At 44.2% G+C, this 22,281-nt stretch overlaps 1 protein-coding gene across 2 annotated transcripts in view; it reads left to right on the forward strand.

The window, feature by feature from the left end:
• The window catches only part of LOC123993192 (AF4/FMR2 family member 2-like), a 185,552-nt gene that overhangs the window by 128,717 nt on the left and 34,554 nt on the right, over positions 1–22,281 (forward strand). For both annotated transcript variants that reach the window (XM_046295072.1, XM_046295073.1), the window contains one exon: positions 3,559–3,596. In XM_046295072.1, coding sequence (XP_046151028.1) covers positions 3,559–3,596 — 38 coding nt within the window. The remainder of the gene's footprint in view (positions 1–3,558; positions 3,597–22,281) is intronic.

A 22,281-nucleotide genomic window follows, 5' to 3' on the forward strand; every position in this document is an offset into this window, starting at 1 on the left:
GTGTAATTGTAACAACATAAAGGAATTCAAGTCCTTTTGTTCACCTGACCTAGAATTCGTCATAATCAAATGCCGACCGTATTATCTCCCAAGGGAATTCTCTTTGGTTATTGTCACAGCGGTGTATATCCACCTGAAGCCGATACAACGACAGCCCTCAAGGAACTTCATTGGACTTTATGGAAACTGGAAACCATGTATCCCGAAGGCTGCATTTATTGTAGCTGGTTATTGTAACAAAGCAAATTTGAGAACAAGGTTCCCTATATTATATCAGTATATTGACTATAGCACTCGCGCTGGGAAAACACTGGATCACTGCTAAACTTCCCGCCCTCCTTTCAGCAAATCTGACCACGACTCCATTTTGCTCCTCCCTTACTATAGGCAGAAATTAAAACAGGAAGTACCCATGCTAAGAACTATTCAACGCTGGTCTGACCAATCATGTGGACTGGAATATGTTCCGGGTAGCCTCAGAGAATAATATTGATGTATACGCTGATTCAGTGAGTGAGTTTATAAGGAAGTGTATAGGAGATGTTGTACCCACTGTGACTATTAAAATCTACCCTAACCAGAAACCGTGGATAGATGGCCTAGAAGGCCAGCATCCTGGAGTTGCTTCTTCACTGTTGAGACTGGTGTTTTATGGGTACTATTTAATGAAGCTGCCAGTTGAGGACTTGTGAGACGTCTTTCTCAAACTAGACACTCTAATGTACTTGTCCTCTTGCTCAGTTGTGCACCCGGGCCTCTCACATCACACTGCACACTGCCCTATCCCATCTGGACAAGAGGAATACCTATGTAAAAATGCTGTTCATTGACTATAGCTCAGCATTGAACACCATGCTTAAAATTAAGCTTGAGGCCCTGGGTCTCAACCCCGCCCTGTGCAATTGTGTCCTGGACTTCCTGATGGGCCGCCCCCAGGGGGTGAAGGTAGGAAACCATATATCCACTTCGTTGATCCTCAACACAGGGAACCCACAAGGGTGCGTGCTCAGTCCCCTCCTGTACTCCCTGTTCGGGCCACATTCCGGAACTTCCAACGACGGGCCACAGTCCGGAACCTCCAACGACGGGCAACAGTCCGGAACCTCCAACGATGGGCCACAGTCCAGAGCCTCCAGCGACAGGCCACAGTCCAGGGTCTACAGCGACGGTCCCCAGCCCGGGGTCTCCAGCGACGGTCCCCAGCCCCGGGGTCTCCAGCGATGGTCCCCAGCCCCGGGGTCTCCATCGATTGTCCCCAGCCCCGGGGTCTCCAGCGATGGTCCCCAGCCAAGGGGTCCCCAGCCCGGGGTCTCCAGCGATGGTCCCCAGTCTGAGGTCTCCAGCGACGGGCCCCAGCCCCGGGGTCTCCAGCGATGGTCCCCAGCCAAGGGGTCCCCAGCCCGGAGTCTCCAGCTACGGTCCCCAGTCTGAGGTCTCCAGCGAAGGTCCCCAGTCCAGAACATCTGGCGATGATCCACGCAGCGAGGGTCCCCAGCCCGGGGCCTACGGCGAGGATCCTCAGTCCAGAGCCTCCGACAATGATCTACGGGTCTGTGCTACAAGCGCGGACTGTTGGCCAGAATTGGTTCCCAATCAGAGACAGCTGTTTATCATTGTCTCTGTTTGGGGATCCTATTTAGGTTGCCATTTTCCACTTTGGTTTTGTGGGTTATTGTCTATGTGTAGTTGCATGTCAGCACTCGTGTTTATAGCTTCACGTTCATTTTGTTATTTTTGTTAGTTTGTTTAGTGTTCTTTGTTTTCAATAAAGAAGAATGTATTCATCACACGCTGCGCCTTGTTCTCCTCGTTATGATGAACGTGACACACGCCAAATTCAAAACACAAAATCGTAATATTAAACATTCATGAAAATACAAATGTCCTAAGTCATTAGCTTAAAGCTTAACTTCTTGTTAATCCAGCCGCTTTGTCAGATTTCAAAAAAGGCTTTTTGGCGAAAGCATACCATGCGATTATATGAGGACAGTGCCCCGCACACAAAAGCATTACTGACATTTTCCAAGGCAGAAATAGCGATAAAATAAATCACTTACCTTTGAAGATCTTCTTCTGTTTGCAATCCCAAGGGTCCCAGCTACATAACAAATGGTAATTTTGTTCGATAAAGTCCTTTATATCCCCAAAAAGTCAGTTTAGTTGGCGCGCTTGATTCAGTAATACACTGGTTTCCCTCGTTCAAAATGCATACAAATGAATCTCAAAAGCTACCAATAAACTTTGTCCAAATAAGTCAACAACATTTATAATCAATCCTCAGGTACCCTAATATGTAAATAAATGATCAAATTTAAGACGGAGAATTGTATGTTCATTACCGGAGATAAATAACGAAATGCGTGCTCTCATTCTCGCGCGCCACAATACTACAGCCAAAATGGGAGCCGGCTGAGAGAATGCCAAGGGTGTGCAAAGCTGTCATCAAGGTGAAGGGTGGCTACTTTGAAGAATCTTAAATATAACATATTTTTTAACAAACATGATTCCATTTGTGTTATTTCATAGTTTTGCTGACTTCACTATTATTCTACAATGTAGAATAATAAAAAAATAATGAGTAGGCGAATGAGTAGGTGTGTCCAAACTTTTGACTGGTACTGTATATAGACCATTATCATGCACCTGTCTCACAACAGGGGCATGGGGATAAAATACATGTCACCTATGACTTATATAGCGAATAGAGGGCGATTTTCCCACGGTTCGTTTTCATGCCAGCCAGGTAGGCTATCCTGCTATTGTAAAGCGAAGCAATGTGCTTAATATTAGGAAACTTGACAAATAAATATTGTAGGGCTAGCATGTAGAAAGCTGATGGGATCCTATTTTTAATAGAAGCATTCAAATCTCTGTTTTCCCACACAATCACACAATTCCTGTAGAAATGTTGCGCAACATGAGCTCATGAACTCTCATTAAGTGTTTGGTTTGATTTTTGATTTCATTGATTTTGCATTTATGTCAGAGTGATTAGAGGGACAATATAGTGCTGAGTACCAGGCAGTTAGCACGTTTTGTAGGCTACTAATGACCATCAGCAGCATCCGAGCTTGGAGAAGACCAGTTACCGTGACTAAAAGGTCACATGGAATTTGACTGCGGTCATGATTCGTGATTGCCAGTGTGGCGGTAATACGGTCACCGTAACAGGCCTACGTAGTTCTCTAAAACTCCCCAGTCCTATGAAATCACACAGTTGTTTTTGCCTCCAGACAGCATTGATCGAGCAGTGGACACCTCACTGCTTCTTTTAATCATTCCCATTCCTCCATCCAAAGGGAAGGGTTATAAACAGACAAAACAGACGAAGAGGAAAGTGCGTGTTTGAGTGCCTATCTGTATTCATCATGAAGCTACGTCCTTTCATCCAGGGCCGTGATTCATCCCTCCTTTTATCCTTCCCCCAGTTCAGGGCTATTTGTGCTGATGTCTTAGTGGTATAGAGAGATGGGTAATCACTATACATCACATACTGCATGTTCTGCACTGTACAGCACCTAACAGGACTCTGTCTCTGCTGTGTTATTGTGTTCTCAGGCAGCAGAGAAGCCCAAGCCCAGAAGTACACCTCTTAGGTAAGTGCCAGATCATGTTGAACTGGTGGCTTTGTGTTGATTCGTCTCTGTGAGGCGTATTGGATGACATCCTGTTCTTTGCATAAGCGGTTGCAAGTGATCAGTTCTGCACACATATCTGTAATCGGTAACTGTTTATATCACACTTCTGTCATTGCAAACAAGCTGTGATTGTCTCAGATCATTGCTCCGTATAGTTTAATTACATATATCTTTCTCTGGTGTGTTGTAATTGTGAAAATACATGATTTAGAGTGCGTGGAAATGTGTGTTTTCAGCATAATGAAATTACTCCACTGTAGACTTTAACAGAGAGAGAGAAACAAACATGCATGGGCTAAGTATAGAAATGTATAAATGCCTGCTGTATACACACACAACTATGGAATGTGATCTATGGATACGTGGCTGTTGTTCATAAATAATAATTATGTTAAAAAAAAGGAGCACAGAAGATGTACTAAATTGAAATACCGTCAGCATTTTATTTTAGAGGTTTAGATATTATATGACCGCAGGCCTGAAGCAGTTTTTCTCCCCTGTGTGGAGCAGAGCGGAGCAGGTAGAGTAGACACCTTTCCTGGGCGTGCCAGTATGAATGCATTAATATGCATTTCACAGTAGATGTATGGGTGTTCTATCATCTCTAATCATGGGAGTATTATGGCTGCTGTGTGGATGGGCTCATTAAGAAAGGCAGAGTGAAACATGGCCTGCAGCTCTTTCTCAAAAAGGGACTCTGGGACTGGAGATGCTGCGAGCATTCCCCCGGCCATGCCCCCCCCCCCCCCACCCCCAGAACACCACACACACACACTTATGTGTACTCACACTCATCCATTTCACACAAGCTAGCTCACATAGCCCCCTACTAGTACAACACACAGTCCCCAAGTACCACACACAGCTCCCCCTACCGCACACAGTCCCTTAGTACCATGTAATAGCCCCCCATGGCCACTTATAAACCCCCACTACATCATGTTCATAAAATCCCCAATCACTGTACAGCCCACTACTGCCTTATAACAGCTCTCAGGGTACATAAAATCATGCATCGAGTTGGTTTTAGAAAAGGGAGATTAACCACTGAGAAAATGTTATGACTCTCAGCATTTTAAGATAATTTAACGAAAAAATTGTTTTCCTTGCCATGCTTTTTGACATAGAGGCCTTTGTTAAAACAATAAAAATCATCCAGAGCTTCCTTACACAGCAGAAAATAAACATAAAGTTTGTTTCATTATTCTCCACACCCTTCAGACCTGAGGCCCGGGATCCCACAAGCTGCAGTCCTGTCCACACCTGTTTTCAATTTACATGTCTGATATTTATTACCCTCCCCCTACAGTTGGAAATGTGTCCCAATTCAGTAGATGACCTATGCTATTGGACATCATCCATTCACTCACAAAAAGCAGCTAAGAAGCTCCAGACCTGTATAATTTCTTTTGGAGAAATGGCCCAAAACCTGCCATATCTAACTAGACCCAACAACAACACAATATGCCATCTTTAGTGAAATAAACAATTACAAAATCTAAACTGCCACTCACACTGACACTGTATGGACAACATCTGAATATTATGAAGACAGCTACATTCTTGGTGGTCGCTTTCCAGCTTGACATGAAGTCGACAATTCGCATTGCAACCATTGAAACAGCAGGGGGGGGGGGGGATAATCAACCACCTGAAAGCGCTGTGGGGGAAGAGTACCGGAGCAGCGCCAATAACTGTATTGAAAGTGTACCAAAGCTACAACAGGCCTGTCTTCGAGTACTCTTCCCTCGTCTGGAAAACCACATCAACACAGCAGAAATACAAGCTACAAATAATTCAGAACAAAGCAATAAGAGCAGCCTACCGCCTCCCTAAATACATCCATGTCACCTACTTTCACGAAATCTCTGGTCTGAAAACAATGAACGAGCACCTGGAACTTTTGGGACAGAAATACATTCAATAAAGCAAAAGACAACCCATCACTGAAGAAAACAATAGAATAAGCAATACAATACTACCAAGACACTCCTCTCTCCACCATATTGACCACTACCTAACCCAAACCCTACCCCTTACCTTAAACCAGGTTGGAATCCAAACCCCAGTCTCCTTCCCTAAACCGGGTCTGTATTGAAACCCCAACACTACCTCCCTCCATGTAACCCCAAGAAAAACCACTAAACAAGTCTTAAACTTCAACTGAACCCACTGGGCTGTGGTCAATAACAAGTATATCAAAAAAGACATAAAACACAGTTCAAATCAAATTTTATTTTATATAGCCCTTCGTACATCAGCTGATATCTCGAAGTGCTGTACAGAAACCCAGCCTAAAAGCCCAAACAGCAAGCAATGCAGGTGTAGAAGCACGGTGGCTAGGAAAAACTCCCTAGAAAGGAAGACCTAGGAAGAAACCTAGAGAGGAACCAGGGTATGTGGGGTGGCCAGTCCTCTTCTGGCTGTGCCGGGTGGAGATTATAACAGAACATGGCCAAGATGTTCAAATGTTCATAAATGACCAGCATGGTCGTATAATAATAAGGCAGAACAGTTGAAACTGGAGTAGCAGCACGGTCAGGTGGACTGGGGACAGCAAGGAGTCATCATGTCAGGTAGTCCTGGGGCATGGTCCTAGGGCTCAGGTCCTCCGAGAGAGAGAAAGAAAGAGACAATTAGAGAGAGCATATGTGGGGTGGCCAGTCCTCTTCTGGCTGTGCTGGGTGGAGATTATAACAGAACATGGCCAAGATGTTCAAATGTTCATAAATGACCAGCATGGTCGTATAATAATAAGGCCGAACAGTTGAAACTGGAGTAGCAGCACGGTCAGGTGGACTGGGGACAGCAAGGAGTCATCATGTCAGGTAGTCCTGGGGCATGGTCCTAGGGCTCAGGTCCTTCAAGACCTCATGGCTCCGCCCGCTTCAAATGCATTGTTCGCTTCTTGAGAATTCTTCCTCCAGTCCAAAGGTGGCTGGAGAAGGGAACAGCAGGCTACAGAACAGGATAGGCTGGGATGGTTTCTTCATTTCATAGCTTTCCTCTTGGTTGCACTGCTTCCAGCCCCAGGTTGAGATTTTCAAATTCTACAGCAACATTCATGAGAGTATCTAGGCCCCCAACAAGGGGAACAAGTACTAACTATTTAAAGAGGTGAGCATGGGAATATTTTCTGCAGCCAACATATATTGATAGTGGGGTTATAGTGGTGGTCGTGTTGAGAGGTTTGTGACGAGCTAATGAACATTGATTTCTGGTGCAGCTCTGAGGCAGAGGTCACATGCTGCGAGGAAAATATGCTAACTTTACTCATACTCTGTTTTCCCTCTCGTCTTTAATTCAGTGTGTGTGAACATAGCCTCTCTTCTCCATATTGGCCCAGATGGAAAGATCTTTATGTTTCAATGTGTGACATCAAAGTGGAGTGTTTTGAATAGATACATGCTTTAATAGCCATGCAGTTCAAATATTTATCTCTCGCTCTGAACACACTGAATGACTGTGACTATATTTGGGGAAAGCCTTTTGGCAGATGCTGCTTTAGGGAAAACTATTTCTACTATTGTTGTTGTTGTTGATGCTGTGCTATCTGACAAGACTTCCATTGTGCTCCCCTGCCATACGCTTCCTTTCCTCGTTGCCAGGGGGCACAGGGGGGCAGTGCCCCAGCCGAGGAATGTGCCCATTAAAATTTCGCCCACAGATGAGTCCTGGGCTGAGGACTCCTTTCCACCCGCCACGCATAGTGGCTGTGCCAGCTCTCACGGTGGACCAGCTGGCATGGCCGTGGCCACACATGGGTGTGGTGATCCCTAGGGAACCCTGGGCCCATATGAATAAATGTCTCAGAGTAGGAATGCTGATATAGGATCAGTTTTGACTTTTAGATCACAATTAATAATATTATATGGACAGGTAGGACCTGATTCTAGATCAACACTACTCTGAGATACTTAGTGAACACAGGCCCTAATGTCAGGTCACTACTCTCAACAGTACAGAGTGTAGGAGACAGGAAACACTATACACAGGCTCCAGAGATTACAGGCCCCTGGGGGGTCATTGAAAGCAGCCAGCACAGCCCATTCACATCATCATATGTGACATATCACCATGCATTGTTAAAAGCTGCTTCTCCTTTATTTAGACATATGCGACGGGACTCTGTAAATGTGATTCCTTATTGGCGAAAGGCCACACACTGATGAATACTATTGTGTGGAAGTACTATTGGCATCTGGTGAGAAAGAATTAGCAGCGATTCCAACCTGCAGCGTGATGCATAACCCTACCCTGTTTACAGTGTAAATACACTTGGGAGTGGAACCGCCTTTAATAGTGCAGGTATAATTCTGTACACCTATAGTTATCTCAAGTCGACATGTAACTAGAACTTGGATTAGGGCTGTGTTTTGTCATTCTGTTACTAACTAGAGCTAATGAAAGGGGGAAATATATGTATTCAGGTGCTTCGCTTCAGACCTGTAGTTCTAGGTTTAAACTATTTATATACACAAGTAATAGCCTTTGGAATCTATCAGCCAGTCACCTCCCCTGATTGGGAATATGATATTCCAGTATAGGATCAGGGCTGGTTCCATCCAGATATCCATGTTGACTGTGGTCCCACTGTGCTGTAACCAATGAGAGACATTCACAACTAGTGCTAGCAAGCCTCTGATAAATGTGGGCACCAGGAAATGTGCAGAAAATGAATTTTAAAAATACCCACAACACTCAATAGTTGTCTGTTTGATTTAGAGGCCTGTTTTGCTTAAGGACACAAGGTTTATTTGTGTTTTTTTTCTTCTGTTGTTCAGATCCTACTTGACTTCACTTACAATACTTTAGCTTTCTTAACAGTTCCTCTAATACTGGACGTTCTGGGCTTTGTGTTATTAGCATATCTTGTGTGACATGAAGGTCAGCAACACATCCAGTTTGTTCTCTGTGACTGTGTCAGATATCATCTATAATGAACAAAAATATAAACGCCACATGCAACAATTTCAACGATTTTACTGAGTTATAGTTTCATATAGACGGAAATCAGAAAATTGAAATAACTTCATTAGACCCTAATTAATCGATTTCACATGACTGAGCAGAGGCGCAGCCATGGGTTGGACTGGGAGGGCTTTGGTCCACCCACTGGGGAGCCAGGAACAGCCAAACAGAATTAGTTTTTCCCCACAAAAGGGCTTTATTACAGACAGAAATACTCCTCAGTTTCATCAGCTGTCCGGGTGGCTGGCCTCAGACAATCTCGCAGGTGAAGAAGCCGGATGTGGAGGAGGTCCTGGGCTGGCGTGGTTACACGTGGTCTGCGGTTGTGAAGCCGGTTGGACTTCCAAATTCACTGAAAAACCTTGGAGGCGGCTTATGGTAGAGAAATTAACAATTAATTATCTGGCAACAGCTCTGGGGGACATTCCTGCAGTCAGCATGCCAATAGCACACTCCCTCAAAAGTGGAGACATCTATGGCATTGTGTTGTGTGACAAAACTGTACAAAGATGATGCTGTTCAATCAGCTTCTTGATATTTGCCACACCTGTCAAGTGGATGGATTATGATGGCAAAGAAGTAATGCTCACTAACAGGGATGTAAACAAATTTGTGCAAAACAATTGAGAGAAATAAGCTTTTTGTGCATATAGAACATTCTGGGCTCTTATTTCAGCTCATGAAACATGGAACCAACAGTTTACATGTTGCGTTTATATATATTTTTTAGTATAAATATCATGAATCTGTCATAGCCTCGAACCGCAGATAAATCTGTATGACCCTTGATAATAGCCTTTTGGCTGTCGGCGGCAACCATAATTTCGACAACACAGTAAACAATTGAGGTGGCAGTGTCCATATTACACCTCATGGATTGGTTCATTTCATTCTGTGTCGTGTTTGGATTGGCCTTAGAGATGGGGCTGTTTATTTATGGATCCTATTCGAATCTTTGGAAGTTGCCTCACCCCAAATCGGAGGGCATGAAAGTAAATGTTCTGAAGGTGAGAAAATGTGTGTATTGAGTCTAGCTGGGCGGCAGGGCCTCATCCATCGCCGGCACCAATCTGTATGACCAGTCAAGCAGCAAATCCATCACCGCCTCCTCAGGCAGGGAGCACAGAAAAGCAGTGAGAGAAAAATATGCTTTTTTTCCTATCTATCTGCAAGGCCCTGTTTTCTCTGCTATCATTACTCATCTTTCTCCACCTCACAATGTGACTCTATGTATCATATCAGTATTGTGTCATTATCGAAGTCGGTCATCCCGAACAATGTTCATTGTGTTACTGATAAAATTACCACATACCCTTTTCGTATCAAAAGGCTCCAGAAATGGCCAGTTCTGTGGCTTTTTTGTAGTACAAAGAAAATGTAGTAGACAAACATTTTGACATACTTTGGAAGTAAAACAAAAGCTGAGATTTTTTTATTTAACTAGGCAAGTCAGTTAAGAAAAATTCTTATTTACAATGACAGCCTAGGAACAGTGGGTTAACTGCGCAGAAAGACATATTTTTAACTCATCAGCTCAGGGATTTGATATTGCAACCTTTCGATTACTAGTCCAACACTCTAACCACTAGGCTACCTGCCGCCACTTAGATTTAACTCTAAGATAAATGGCAAGGAGACAGAATAAAACATTTCAGGAAACCTGCTCTGTGTGAATAATCGAGCAATGAAAATGCATGTTTCAATAATGTTATTAATTAGACAACGTTCACTGGGTAGAGCCAAGAAAACTAATCTGATTTCTTTTTACAGTGTTTTTTTTTACACATTGCAGTGTGTGCCTTCAGAAAGTATTCCGACCCCTTGACATTTTCCAAATTGTGATGCATTACAGCCTTTTTCTAAAAATTAATTAAAAATGTAGTTTTTTTCCTCATCAAATCTATATACAATACCCGATAATGCCAAAGCAAAAACAGGTTTTAAACATTTTGGCTAATTTATTAAAAATATAAAACTGAAATATTACATTTGCTTAAGTATTCAGACCCTTTACTCAGTACTTTGTTGAAGCACCTTTGGCAGTAATTACAGCATCAAGTCTTCTTGGGTAGCGAAATGCTTGTGTTCTTAGCTCCAACAGTGCAGTAGTATCTAACAATTCACCACAATACACACAAATCTTAAATTAAAATCATTTAATTAAGAAATATATAAATATAAGATTGAGCAAGTGGCTTTGACAAAAAATAGAGTAGAATATAATTCAGTATATGCATATTAGAGGTCGACCGATTATGATTTTTCAACGCCGATACCGATTATTGGAGGACCAAAAAAGCCGTTACCGATTAATCTGCCGATTTTTATTTATTTATTTGTAATAATGACAATTACAACAATACTGAATGAACACTTATTTTAACTTAATATAATACATCAATAAAATCTATTTAGCCTCAAATAAATAATGAAACATGTTAAATTTGGTTTAAATAATGCAAAACCAAAGTGTTGGAGAAGAAATTAATATGTGCCAATATGCAATATGTGCCATGTACACTATGTGCCATGTAAAAATGTGTGCCATGTAAAATATGTGCCATGTAAAAAAGCTAAAGTTTATGTTCCTTGCTCAGAACATGAGAACATATGAAAGTTGGTGGTTCCTTTTAACATGAGACTTCATTATTCCAAGGTAAGATGATTTAGGTTGTAGTTAATATAGTATTTATTGGACTATTTCTCTCTATACCATTTGTATTCCCAGTGTAACAGTATAGCCTCCGACCCTCTCCTCACCCCACCCCCCTATCCACATCGATGGAACAGTAGTGGAGAGGGTAGTAAGTTTTAAGTTCCTCGGCGTACACATCACAGACAAACTGAATTGGTCCACCCACACAGACAGCATCGTGAAGAAGGCGCAGCAGCGCCTCTTCAACCTCAGGAGGCTGAAGAAATTCGGCTTGTCACCAAAAGCACTCACAAACATCTACAGATGCACAATCGAGAGCATCCTGTCGGGCTGTATCACCGCCTTACGGTTGTGAGATAGAAGCTGTTTTTCAGTTTCTCGGTCCCAGCTTTGATGCACCTGCACTGACCTCGCCTTCTGGATGATAACGGGGTGAACAGACCGTAGCCCGGGTGGTTGATGTCCTTGATGATCTTTTTGGGCTTCCTGTGTGACATCGGCTACTGAATAGGTACTGTTGCGCCTTCTTCACCACACTGTCTAACCATTTCAGATCGTCAGTTACTGTGTTCAACGAGGAACTTGAAGCTTTCCACCTTCCCCACTGTGGTCCCATCGATGTGGATAGGGGCGTGCTCCCTCTGCTGTTTCCTGAAGTCCACAATCATCTCCTTTGTTTTGTTGACGTTGAGTGTGGTTATTTTCTTGGCACCACTCTCCCAGGGCCCTCAGCTCCTCCCTGTAGGCTGTATTGTTGGTAATCAGGCCTACTACTGTTGCGTCGTCTGCAAACTTGATTGAGGGGCGTGCGTGGCAACGCAGTCATGGGTGAACAGGGAGTACAGAAGGGGGCCCCTGTGTTGAGGATCCAAAGTGGAGGTGTTGTTTCCTACCTTCACCACCTGGGGGGCGGCCCGCCAGGAAGTTCAGGACCCAGTTGCATAGGGCGGGGTTCAGACCCAGTGCCCCAATCTTAATGCTGAGCTTGGAGGGTATTATGGTGTTCAATGCTGAGCTATCATCAATAGACAGCATTCTTACATAGGTATTCCTCTTGTCCAGATGGGATAGGGCAGTGTGCAGTGCAATGGCGATTGCGTTGTCTGTGGATCTATTGGGGCGGTCAGCAATTTGAAGTGGGTCTAGGGTATCGGGTAAAGTAGAGGTGATATGATCCTTAACTAGCCTCTCAAAGCACTTCATGATCAACACGCTAAAATGTCTTACTCACGTAGGCCATGGAGAAGGAGAGCCCACAGTCATTGGTAGCGGGCTGCGTTGCTGGCACTGTGTTATTCTCAAAACGGGAGAGAAGGTGTTTAGCTTGTCTGGGAGCAAGACGTCAGTGTCCGTGACGTGGCTGGTTTTCCCTTTGTAGTCCATGATTATCTGTAGACCCTGCCATATACGTCTCTTGTCTGAGCCGTTGAATTGCGACCCCACTTTGTCTCTGTACTGATGTTTTGCCTGTTTGATTGCCTTATGGAGGGAATAAGTATGTTTGTATTCACAGGGCCTTGTGGGCATTTTGAAAAGTTGATTAGCAGTGGTCCAATGTTTTTCCAGTGCAAGTACAACAGTCAATTTGTTGGTAGAACTTCGGTAGCGTTTTCCTCAAATTTGTTTTGTTAAAATCCCCAGCTACAATAAATGCGGCCTCAGGATAAGTGGTTTCCAGTTCGCATAAAGTCCAGTGTAGTTCTTTGAGGGCCTTCGTGGTATCGGCTTGAGAATATACAAGCTGTGACTATAAACGAAGAGAATTCTCTTGGGAAGGTAGTACGGTCGGCATGTGATTGTGACGTTTATTAGATCGGGTGAACAAAAGGACTTGAGTTTCTGTATGTTATCACAATCCGACCATGAGTAGGTAATCATGAAACATGCACCCCCACCTTTCTTCTTCCAAGAGAGTTCTTTATTCCTATTCATGAGAACCCAGCTGGCTGTATGGACGGGGAGAGTATATCCCGAGAGAGCCATGTTTCTGTGAAACAGAGTATGTTACAATCTCTGATGACTCTCTGGAAGGAGATCCTCGCCTTGAGCTCGTCCACTTTATTATCCAGAGTCTGAACATTAGCGAGTAATATACTCGGAAGCGGTGGATGATGTGCACGTCTCCTGAGTCGGACTTGAAGTCCACTCCGAATACCTCTTCCCCGCCAGCAGTGTTTTGGAGCAGCCTCTGGAATAAATGCAATTGCCCTGAGGGGTACGAACAGAATCCAATTCGCGAAAGTCATATTCCTGTTGTAAGGCTCGAGAGTTAACTCTGCTCTGATAACCAAAAGTTATTTCCAGCTGTATATAATTACACAAAAATAATTCTGGGCTAATAATGTAAGAAATAACAACAACAACAAAAATACTGCAAAGTTGCTTAGGAGCTAGAAGCAGAGCTGCCATATCTGTCGGCGCCATCTTAATCCATTTCAGGTCTCTCCAGAGATGTTCGATCGGGTTCAAGTCTGGGCTCTGGCTGGGCCACTCAGTATTTCAGACTGTCGCTCCAGTCTGAGGTATTGAGCACTCTGGAGCAGGTTTTCATCAAGGATCTCTCTGTACTTTGCTCTGTTCTTCCTTTCCTCGATCCTGACTAATCTCCCAGTCCCTTCTGCTGAAAAACATCCTCATAGCATGATGCTGCCACCACCATGCTTCACCGTAGGGATGGTGCAAGTTTTCCTCCAGGCCAAAGAGTTCAATCTTGATTTCATCAGACCAGGCAATCTTGTTTTTCATGGTCTGATTCTTTAGGTGCCTTTTGGCAAACTCCAAGCGGGCTGTCATGTGCCTTTTACTGAGGTTTGGCTTCCATCTGGCCACTCTACCATAACGCCCTAATTGGTGGACTACAGCAGAGATGATGGTTGTCCTTCTGGAAGCTTCTCACATCTCCACAGAGGAAATCTAAAGCTCTGTCATCGGGTGATCATCGAGTTCTTGGTCACCTCCCAGACTAAAGCACTTCTCCCCCGATTTCTCAGTTTGGCTGGGCGACCAGCTCTAGTGTTTGGTGGTTCCAAACTTCTTCCATTTCAGAATGATGGAGGCCACTGTGTTCTTGGGGACCTTCAATGCTGCAGAAATGTTTTGGTACCCTTCCCCAGATCTGTGCTTTGACACAATGCTGTCTCGGAGCTCTACGGACAATTCCTTCGACGTCATGACTTGGTTTTTGCTCTGACATACACTGTCAACTGTGGGACCTTATAGAGACAGATGTGTGCTTTTCCAAATCATGTCCAATCAATTGAATTTACCACAGGTGGACTCCAAACAAGTTATAGAAACATCTCAAGGATGATCAATGGAAACAGGATGCACCTGAGCTCATTTTCAAGTCTAATATCAAAGGGTCTGAATACTTGTAAATGTAAATAAGGTTGTGTTTTTATTTATTAATACATTTGCAAAAATGTCTAAAAACCTGTTTTTTTTACTTTGTCATTACATAGCATTGTGTGTAGAATGCTGGGGATTTTTATTTATTTGATCAATTTTAGAATAAGGCTGTAATGTAACAAAATGTGGAAAAAGTCAAGGGGTTTAAAGATTTTCCAAAGGCACTGTGGATAATGATGAAATCGTGTAGATGTCCCATGCTCTGCTCTCTCTGTTCTCTCTGCTCTTGCACCTCAAGGTGCTTATGCACAGCCAATTACCTCTGGTGAAGTGAGCCCCTCAACACTGATAAAAAATATAAATGACATGTGAGCATGGGGCAAGGGCTAGGGCTAAGGCTAGGACTGTGTCTAGGGCTGGGGGCTAGAGCTAGGGCTGGGGGCTAGAGCTAGGCCTGAGTCTAGGACTAAGGCTGGGACTGAGGCTAGGGCTGGGGGCTAGAGCTAGGGCTGAGACTGGGGGCTAGGGCTGAGGTTGGGACTGAGGGCTCGGAGCTAGAGCTAGGGCTGGGACTGTGGGCTAGGGCTGAGGTTGGGACTGAGGGCTCGGAGCTAGAGCTAGGGCTGGGACTGTGGGCTAGGGCTGAGGTTGGGACTGAGGGCTCGGAGCTAGAGCTAGGGCTGGGACTGTGGGCTAGGGCTGAGGTTGGGACTGAGGGCTCAGGGATAGAGCTAGGGATGGGACTGGGGATTGTAGTAGAGGACATAGGGTTTGTATACCCTAGGCAACACAATGACTAGGTTCTGGTTTCAATTATGGACTCTTTTGGCATAGAGGAACTACTTCACTGCCTACGTCGATAAGGAAGAAAACAATTATCTAGGAACTCTCCCAACATATCACGAGGTAGACATGCCAGAACATTGCGGTTCAAAACCAAAGTTTGCATTCTCAACCTTTGCAGTGGTTTTAGTCAAGGTAGTTGACGCAAACTAGCCACTTACGAAATGCACTCATTAAAATAACCTCTGGGATCTCCATCTTGCTAGCTAATATTTTGTATTTTATTCAAGAGGATAAATAGTGACGTAGACAGTGACGTAGTTCCCCAGACCCTAGTCTCTGTTTCCTAGGGTCAGGGTTTTCCAGACTAATATACTGCTTGAGGTAATTACTCTAACTAGATACCTGGATGCTGTGCTGATTCACCGCTTCCCTACACCTTCCATTCCATTATGACTCTATGTGGTTAGCACGATAGCCCCCAGCTATTTGATGCATTTGATTGTAATTGGCTGAGTGTTAGGTAGAAGGTGCTGTGGTGACATGTTCCTAATAGCTGTACTTTAATCTACAGGAGCACATTAATAGCCATGCTACATCACAGCAGGTTGCTTTAGCTCCCAGCCACATCTGTCTGTCTGCCAACTTCACCCTGAAATGAATAATTTTCTAATTTGTATCCGAAGGCCCTGCAGTGTTTACTGTGTAATATCTGATAATGGTATCTTCCTGAAGGTGGTATAACCTTTAACTCTTGAAAATTGGGAGACTCTAAGACAGAATAGACTGTGGTGTTGTGAATGGATAAGCTCCTTATATGTTTCTTGGAAACATTTTTCCTGCCCACTGAAGGATAGGCAATGACAAGACCCTAGGAGGCTCTTCTCTTGTTGAACATGACATAAGTAGCAGATTTCCTATAATGGATGCTCCCCATGATGTGCAGGCAGCCATAGGCCATGCATTCCATAGGGTTTAAACACAACATCTGCTTTTCAAGTGTGTGTGTATATGAGCACGCGTGTGTGCGTGCTACTTGCTTGTGTGTGCGTGTGAGAGAGAGAGAAAGACACCAGACACGGAGGAAGAGGAAGCCATCCCATCACGCTGGGTGGCTGGGCTTAGGGCTGGAGATAGACTGTTATTCAGAGCTTCACCAATGCTTTTTCTACTCTGTGTGTCTTTGTGTGTGTGTTAGCATTGGCCCACCTCTGAGATAAAGGGGAAGGACTTTGGGTACTCCACCTGCATTTCAACATCAAAAGATTGCTCTGTCTACATTTATAGCATTGTATAAACATGATTTAAAGTAATACGGAAAGAAGTTAAACAGCTCTTATTTTCAAAACATTTTAATTCTTTTTATTTTCTGTAGGTGGTTTACTTGTTTAACGTGGCATAAGCCAGTATATATTTGCTGCTATAAAATGATTGCATCATACCAATTACATCTCAATCAGATGAAACTGGCGAGGTCCAAAAGAACAGGTGGTGACGTCCACTTCCAAACCCAAAGAACAGACTGTTGTTTTTGCCAAGGATTATCCATAAATTAAAGCAGATGCTTTTCCTTTAATTTCTCCCGCATCACAAGGACCACAGCATAACCACACGGAACAAAAATATAATTGCAACATGTACAAATGTTGGTCCCATGTTTTATGAGCTGAAATAAAAGATCCCAGAAATGTTCCTTGAGCACCAAAAGCGTATTACTCTCAAATTTTGTGCACAAATTTCTTTGCGTCCCTGCTAGTGAGCATGTTAATGAACACGAGGGAGACAGAGAGCTGGTTTCAAGCGCAGAGAGCAGCAGATGTTTAATGAAAGGGACCATAGGAGGAGGCAGGTAGCTGGGTCCAGGGGCAGGCAGAAGGTCATACACGGTAGGTCCAAAAATGGCAACAGTACAGGCAGGGAATAGACAAAAGGCGTCGAGAGTGAGGCAGGAAAAAACTATCATACACAGGAGGAGAGAAGGACAGAAAAAACAGCTCAGAAAAAAGTGTGTCTCAAAACAAACAATACCTCACAGTGAAGGGGTGCAAGGAACTGAACTAAATCGTGTTGGATAATGACATGCAGGTGTATGAACAGGTGATTAGAATTCCGGTGATTGGGATCTGGAGAGTGAGCTGGAAAGTGGGCTGTGTTCCGAGGATCTAAGTGTTTGGGAGTGTGAGTTGGACGCAGACGTTACAAAGCATTTCTCCTTTGCCAAGATAATACCAGCGCCTGACAGTTGTGGCATATCAAGAAGGTGATTAAACAGCCTGATCATTACACAGGTGCACCTTATGTTGGGGACAATAAAAGACACTCTAATGTTCAGTTTTGACACACAACACAATGCCACAGAGGTTGACATGCTGACTGCAGGAATGTCCACCAGAGATGTTGCCATAGAATGTAATGTTAATTTCTCTACCGTAAGCCGCCTTCAACGTCATTTTAGAGAATTTGTCAGTACATCCAACCGGCCTCACAACCGTAGACCATCTATGTGTATGGCATCGTGTGTGGGTAAGCGGTTTGCTGATGTCAAAGTTGTGAACAGACTGCCCCATGGTAGCGGTGGTGTTATGGTATTGGCAGGCATAAGACACGGACAACAAACACAAGTGCATTTTATCATTGGCAATTTGAATGCAGAGAGATACTGTGATGAGATTCTGGGGCCCATTGTCATGCCATTCATCTATCGCCATCACCTCATGTTTCAGCATGATAATGCACAGCCCCATGTTGCAAGGATCTGTACACAATTCCTGAAAGCTGAGAATGACCCAGTTCTTTCATGGCCTCCGTACTAACAGATGTGTCGCCCATTGTGCACGTTTGGGATGCTCTGGATTGTGTACAACAGCGTGTTCCATGTCCCGCCAATATCGAGCAACTTCGCACAGCCATTGAAGAGGAGTGGGACAACATTCCACAGGCCACAATCAACAACCTTATCAACTCTATGAGAAGGAGAGGTGTCGCGCTGCATGAGGAAAATGGTGCCTCACTCACTACCGAGTTCCAAACTTCCTCTGGAAGCAAAGTCAGCACAAGAAATGTTCATTGGGAGTTTCATGAAATCCCTCCATTACCAAGCACCTGCACATAAGCCTAAGATCATCATGCACAATGCCAAGCATCAGCTGGAGTGGTGTAAAGCTCGAAGCCATTGGACTCTGGAACAGTGTTCTCTGGAGTGATGAATCACGCTTCACCATCTGGCAGTCCGGGTTTGGCGGATGCCAGAAGAACGTTACATACCCAAATACATAGTACCAACTCTAAAGTTTGGTGGATGAGGAATAATGGTCTAGGACTGTTTTTTATGGTTTGGGCTAGGTCCCTTATTTCCAGTGAAGGGAAATATTCATGCTTCAGCATACAATGACATTCTAGACAATTCTGTGCTTCCAAATTTGTGGAAACCATTTAGGGAAGGCCCTTTCCTGTTTCAGGATGACAATGCCCCCGTGCACAAAGAGAGGTCAACACAGAAATGGTTTGTTGAGATCAGTGTGGAAGAACTTGACTGGCCTGCACAGAGCCCTGACCTCAAGCCCATCGAACACCTTTGGAATGAATTGGAACTCCGACTGCGAGTCAAGGACTAATTACGCAACATCAGTGGCCGACCTCACTAATGCTCTCATGGCTGAAATGAAGCAAGTCCCCGCAACAATGTTCTAACATCTAGTGGAAAGCCTTCCCAAAAGAGTGGAGGCTGTTATAGCAGCAAAGGGGGGACCAAGTCCATATTAATGCCCATGATTATGGAATGAGATGTTCGACGAGCAGGTGTCCACATACCTTTGCTCATGTAGCGTATTTCCTGTCCTAAGAGAAATGTTAGAGTAACAGTTGCCTAGAGTAACAGTTCGAGGAAGACAGCAGAGAAAGAAGGTGAAGGAGGGACAGGGGAGGGATACACAGGGGCACAGGGAGTCACTGTGAATTAATTTGGTTTTCAATATGAAAAGTACAATTTGATTTATCTGTATCCCGTTAATCTGTCATCTGGAGATGTGGACTTGGCAGACCCGGCCGCTTGGCAGCCCCCACTCCTGCACAGCTGGCTTTCCACTCACTCCGCATTTTCCAGCCTTTGATATTGATATAGATGTAACCGAAGTCAGCCATGGGTCCGCCACCCCCCCATAGCCCCATCCACTCAGGCCATGTCCAACTATTGTTCCAAGGCCTGTTCTCCCAGTCCAAGGACAGGCTGGCCAAACACTCACACACTGCTCCCACACAGGCCTCATGCAGATTACCTGGCCTCTACCTGCTGCTCCAGACCATGGAGTAGAGAACAGGCTGCCTTTAGCCTGCCCTAACCCTCCCGGCCCAAGCCAACGCATGTGGAGTGGAGAGAGCTGGCTACAGCCTGGAACAGAACAGAACAGCCCAGCCCAACTAACAGATGACTGGAAAGAGCCTTTGATGAAGGAGGAGTGTACAGCTGGAGATCAAAGACAAATAGCTCTGTGGCAGATCAGATCACAATCTTTTTGGCTTGCTTAATTTGTGCAAAACCAGGAATATGTTGTTATATAAAGGCTGTGCCATTTGTCAAATGAATAGATGCCCTTGTAGACAATCATTGAAAGAAAAACTACACGTCTTGGCAATGTTGACTGTATAGGAATAAGGATGTAGCCTAGGCCCCTGTCATGGCAGTAGATAAACAGGGCATCTCTGATTCCCTCATATGTCAGAGTTTACACCAGAGGTTGGCTCCACAATTCTATGTTTATCCTCCTGGGCTTGTGTCTATTCTCTATTTTCTAACCTAGCCTACAGCTGACCTCTCCAGTGGCAGAGTGGTGTAGCCTCAGACTGAGTTTCTCTCTCGATCTCCTCTCTTTGAAATCAGGGGGAGTGAAAAAACCCTAATTGGTGTCCAGGCCTCCCACTAGCCCCCCCCCCCCTTCCCCACCTCTGCAGTCAAACACCGGGGTTTGCTTTCATCTCATGAAAGCGGTGCTGCTCTCTGATCCCTGTATGTGCTGGGCGGCTCATTTGGCATGCAGGGTGTGTGTCTGGTCTGCCACGGAGCCTGGGGAGGCTGAGACTCTTCTCTTCTACTCTCCTCTCTGACCAGCTAGAGCCAGAACCAGAGTCTAGCTCACACCACCCTGGTCCCATATCCTCCCCCCTACCAACCCCCCCTCACATGCTGGGCCTCAGTCCCTCCCTCTACCCATGCACCCTGGCCTGCACTGACAGCTCCCTCTCAGATCACGGCTGCAGTAGAGCCTGGGCCTCCTATATGTAGGACACCTCTAATGACTCTCTCTCTCTTTCTCTGTCTGTCTTTCTTTCTTTCTCTCTCTCTCTACCCCCCTCCTTCAGTCCTCCAGACATTGAAAATAGAACTACTATGTTTTGACTTTAGTTATACTGTTAACTGACTGTAGCCTTTTGAATTGATTCATTAGATAATAGCTGTTTAATTATCAATATTTTAGAATTGTTATTTTTTTAATGTATCATGCTTACTTAGCATTTGTATTTCTCAGTCTGACACTGGAGCTGGTTACTTTACTGAGTGCCATTATGTGACTCAGTCCATAGTTTGCCTTTACCCCTCATCTCTCTGGCATACACACTTGTGTGTTTTAATTTCACAGAACTGTCAAGCCACTCAGGTGTCTGTCCGCCTGCCTCTCTCTCTCTCTCTCTCTCTCTCTCTCTCTCTCTCTCTCTCTCTCTCTCTCTCTCTCTCTCTCTCTCTCTCTCTCTCTCTCTCTCTCTCTTTTCACACTGTGCTACTCTCAACAAACTGCTCTGCTAAATATATAACTTTCTCTGTCTTGGTCACAGTCGGCAGAATTTGTTTTTATTACATGTCACTCAGGCTCTCTATATTTGCTTTTATAACACGCAGGCAAAATGTTTTACTCCTCTGTATGTGCATGCGGCTGCCTGCCTTTGTGACTTCCTCTCATAAATCCACTCTCTTTCCCTGTCCCCTCACTAGCTCGAGCTATTAATTGTGCTGTGTGAGTCCACAGTCTGTTGCCTCCTGTTAAAGGTGCAATGGCCATTTCAATTAATGATATATTCCCATTAATTCCTGAAGAACATAACTCACAAATGCTCCTTAAGCTACCATTTGGCTGAAGATAGAATGACAGATTGTGATGTTAAGTCAGCCTGTCTGTCTGTTTCTATAGAAGGTTTCAGCAGGTATAATTTCTCCTCTAGCCATGTATTAGGTATGACCTAACATATCATGAGCCCAAAGCACAGATGTAGCAAATTGTACAAAAGGAAACTGTCTGTTCAGGAAAATAGATTAAACGTGCGAAAATGTAATGTTGAACTGTCTGGCATCAGAGGGGCTTTGAAATGATGAAACATCTCCATTATCTATTTATTATGTGTTTGCATTTGCTGACAGTCTAACGGTGCGGCTGTTTTCTGGGAATAAATTCACAACAGAATGTCTCAATAAAGAGCCACTCCAGTTAATTTAAACTGATGGAGAAGCTAAATAGAACCCAACTAACGCTTGGCTATTGGCTAAATTGCTTTGAAATTGAAAAATGGAAATGCAGTAAGCTGGAAAAAGACAAATCCTGGATACATAATCTTGTTTCCCTACTCACAATCATTGATTAGTACATTTTTGGCGTATGGTTTTAAGAAAGTTTGTCGATTTTGACATCGAATTAGGTCATATAGCCTACAGGCGTGGTAGACTACTGTAGGATATGGCTTTACTCAAGACGCTCGCTAAAAACACATTGCAACACTTCCCGTGGGAGCAGTAAACAAAGCATAAAACATTTCTTCAACATATGTGTTACATACACCCCGTTTATAATTTTAGAATAGAATAATGTATTTTTAAGCAGTCTTGCTCTTGGGTCCTTTTAA

Source organism: Oncorhynchus gorbuscha, linkage group LG13, assembly GCF_021184085.1.
Source record: "Oncorhynchus gorbuscha isolate QuinsamMale2020 ecotype Even-year linkage group LG13, OgorEven_v1.0, whole genome shotgun sequence".
Classification (NCBI taxonomy): domain Eukaryota; kingdom Metazoa; phylum Chordata; class Actinopteri; order Salmoniformes; family Salmonidae; genus Oncorhynchus; species Oncorhynchus gorbuscha.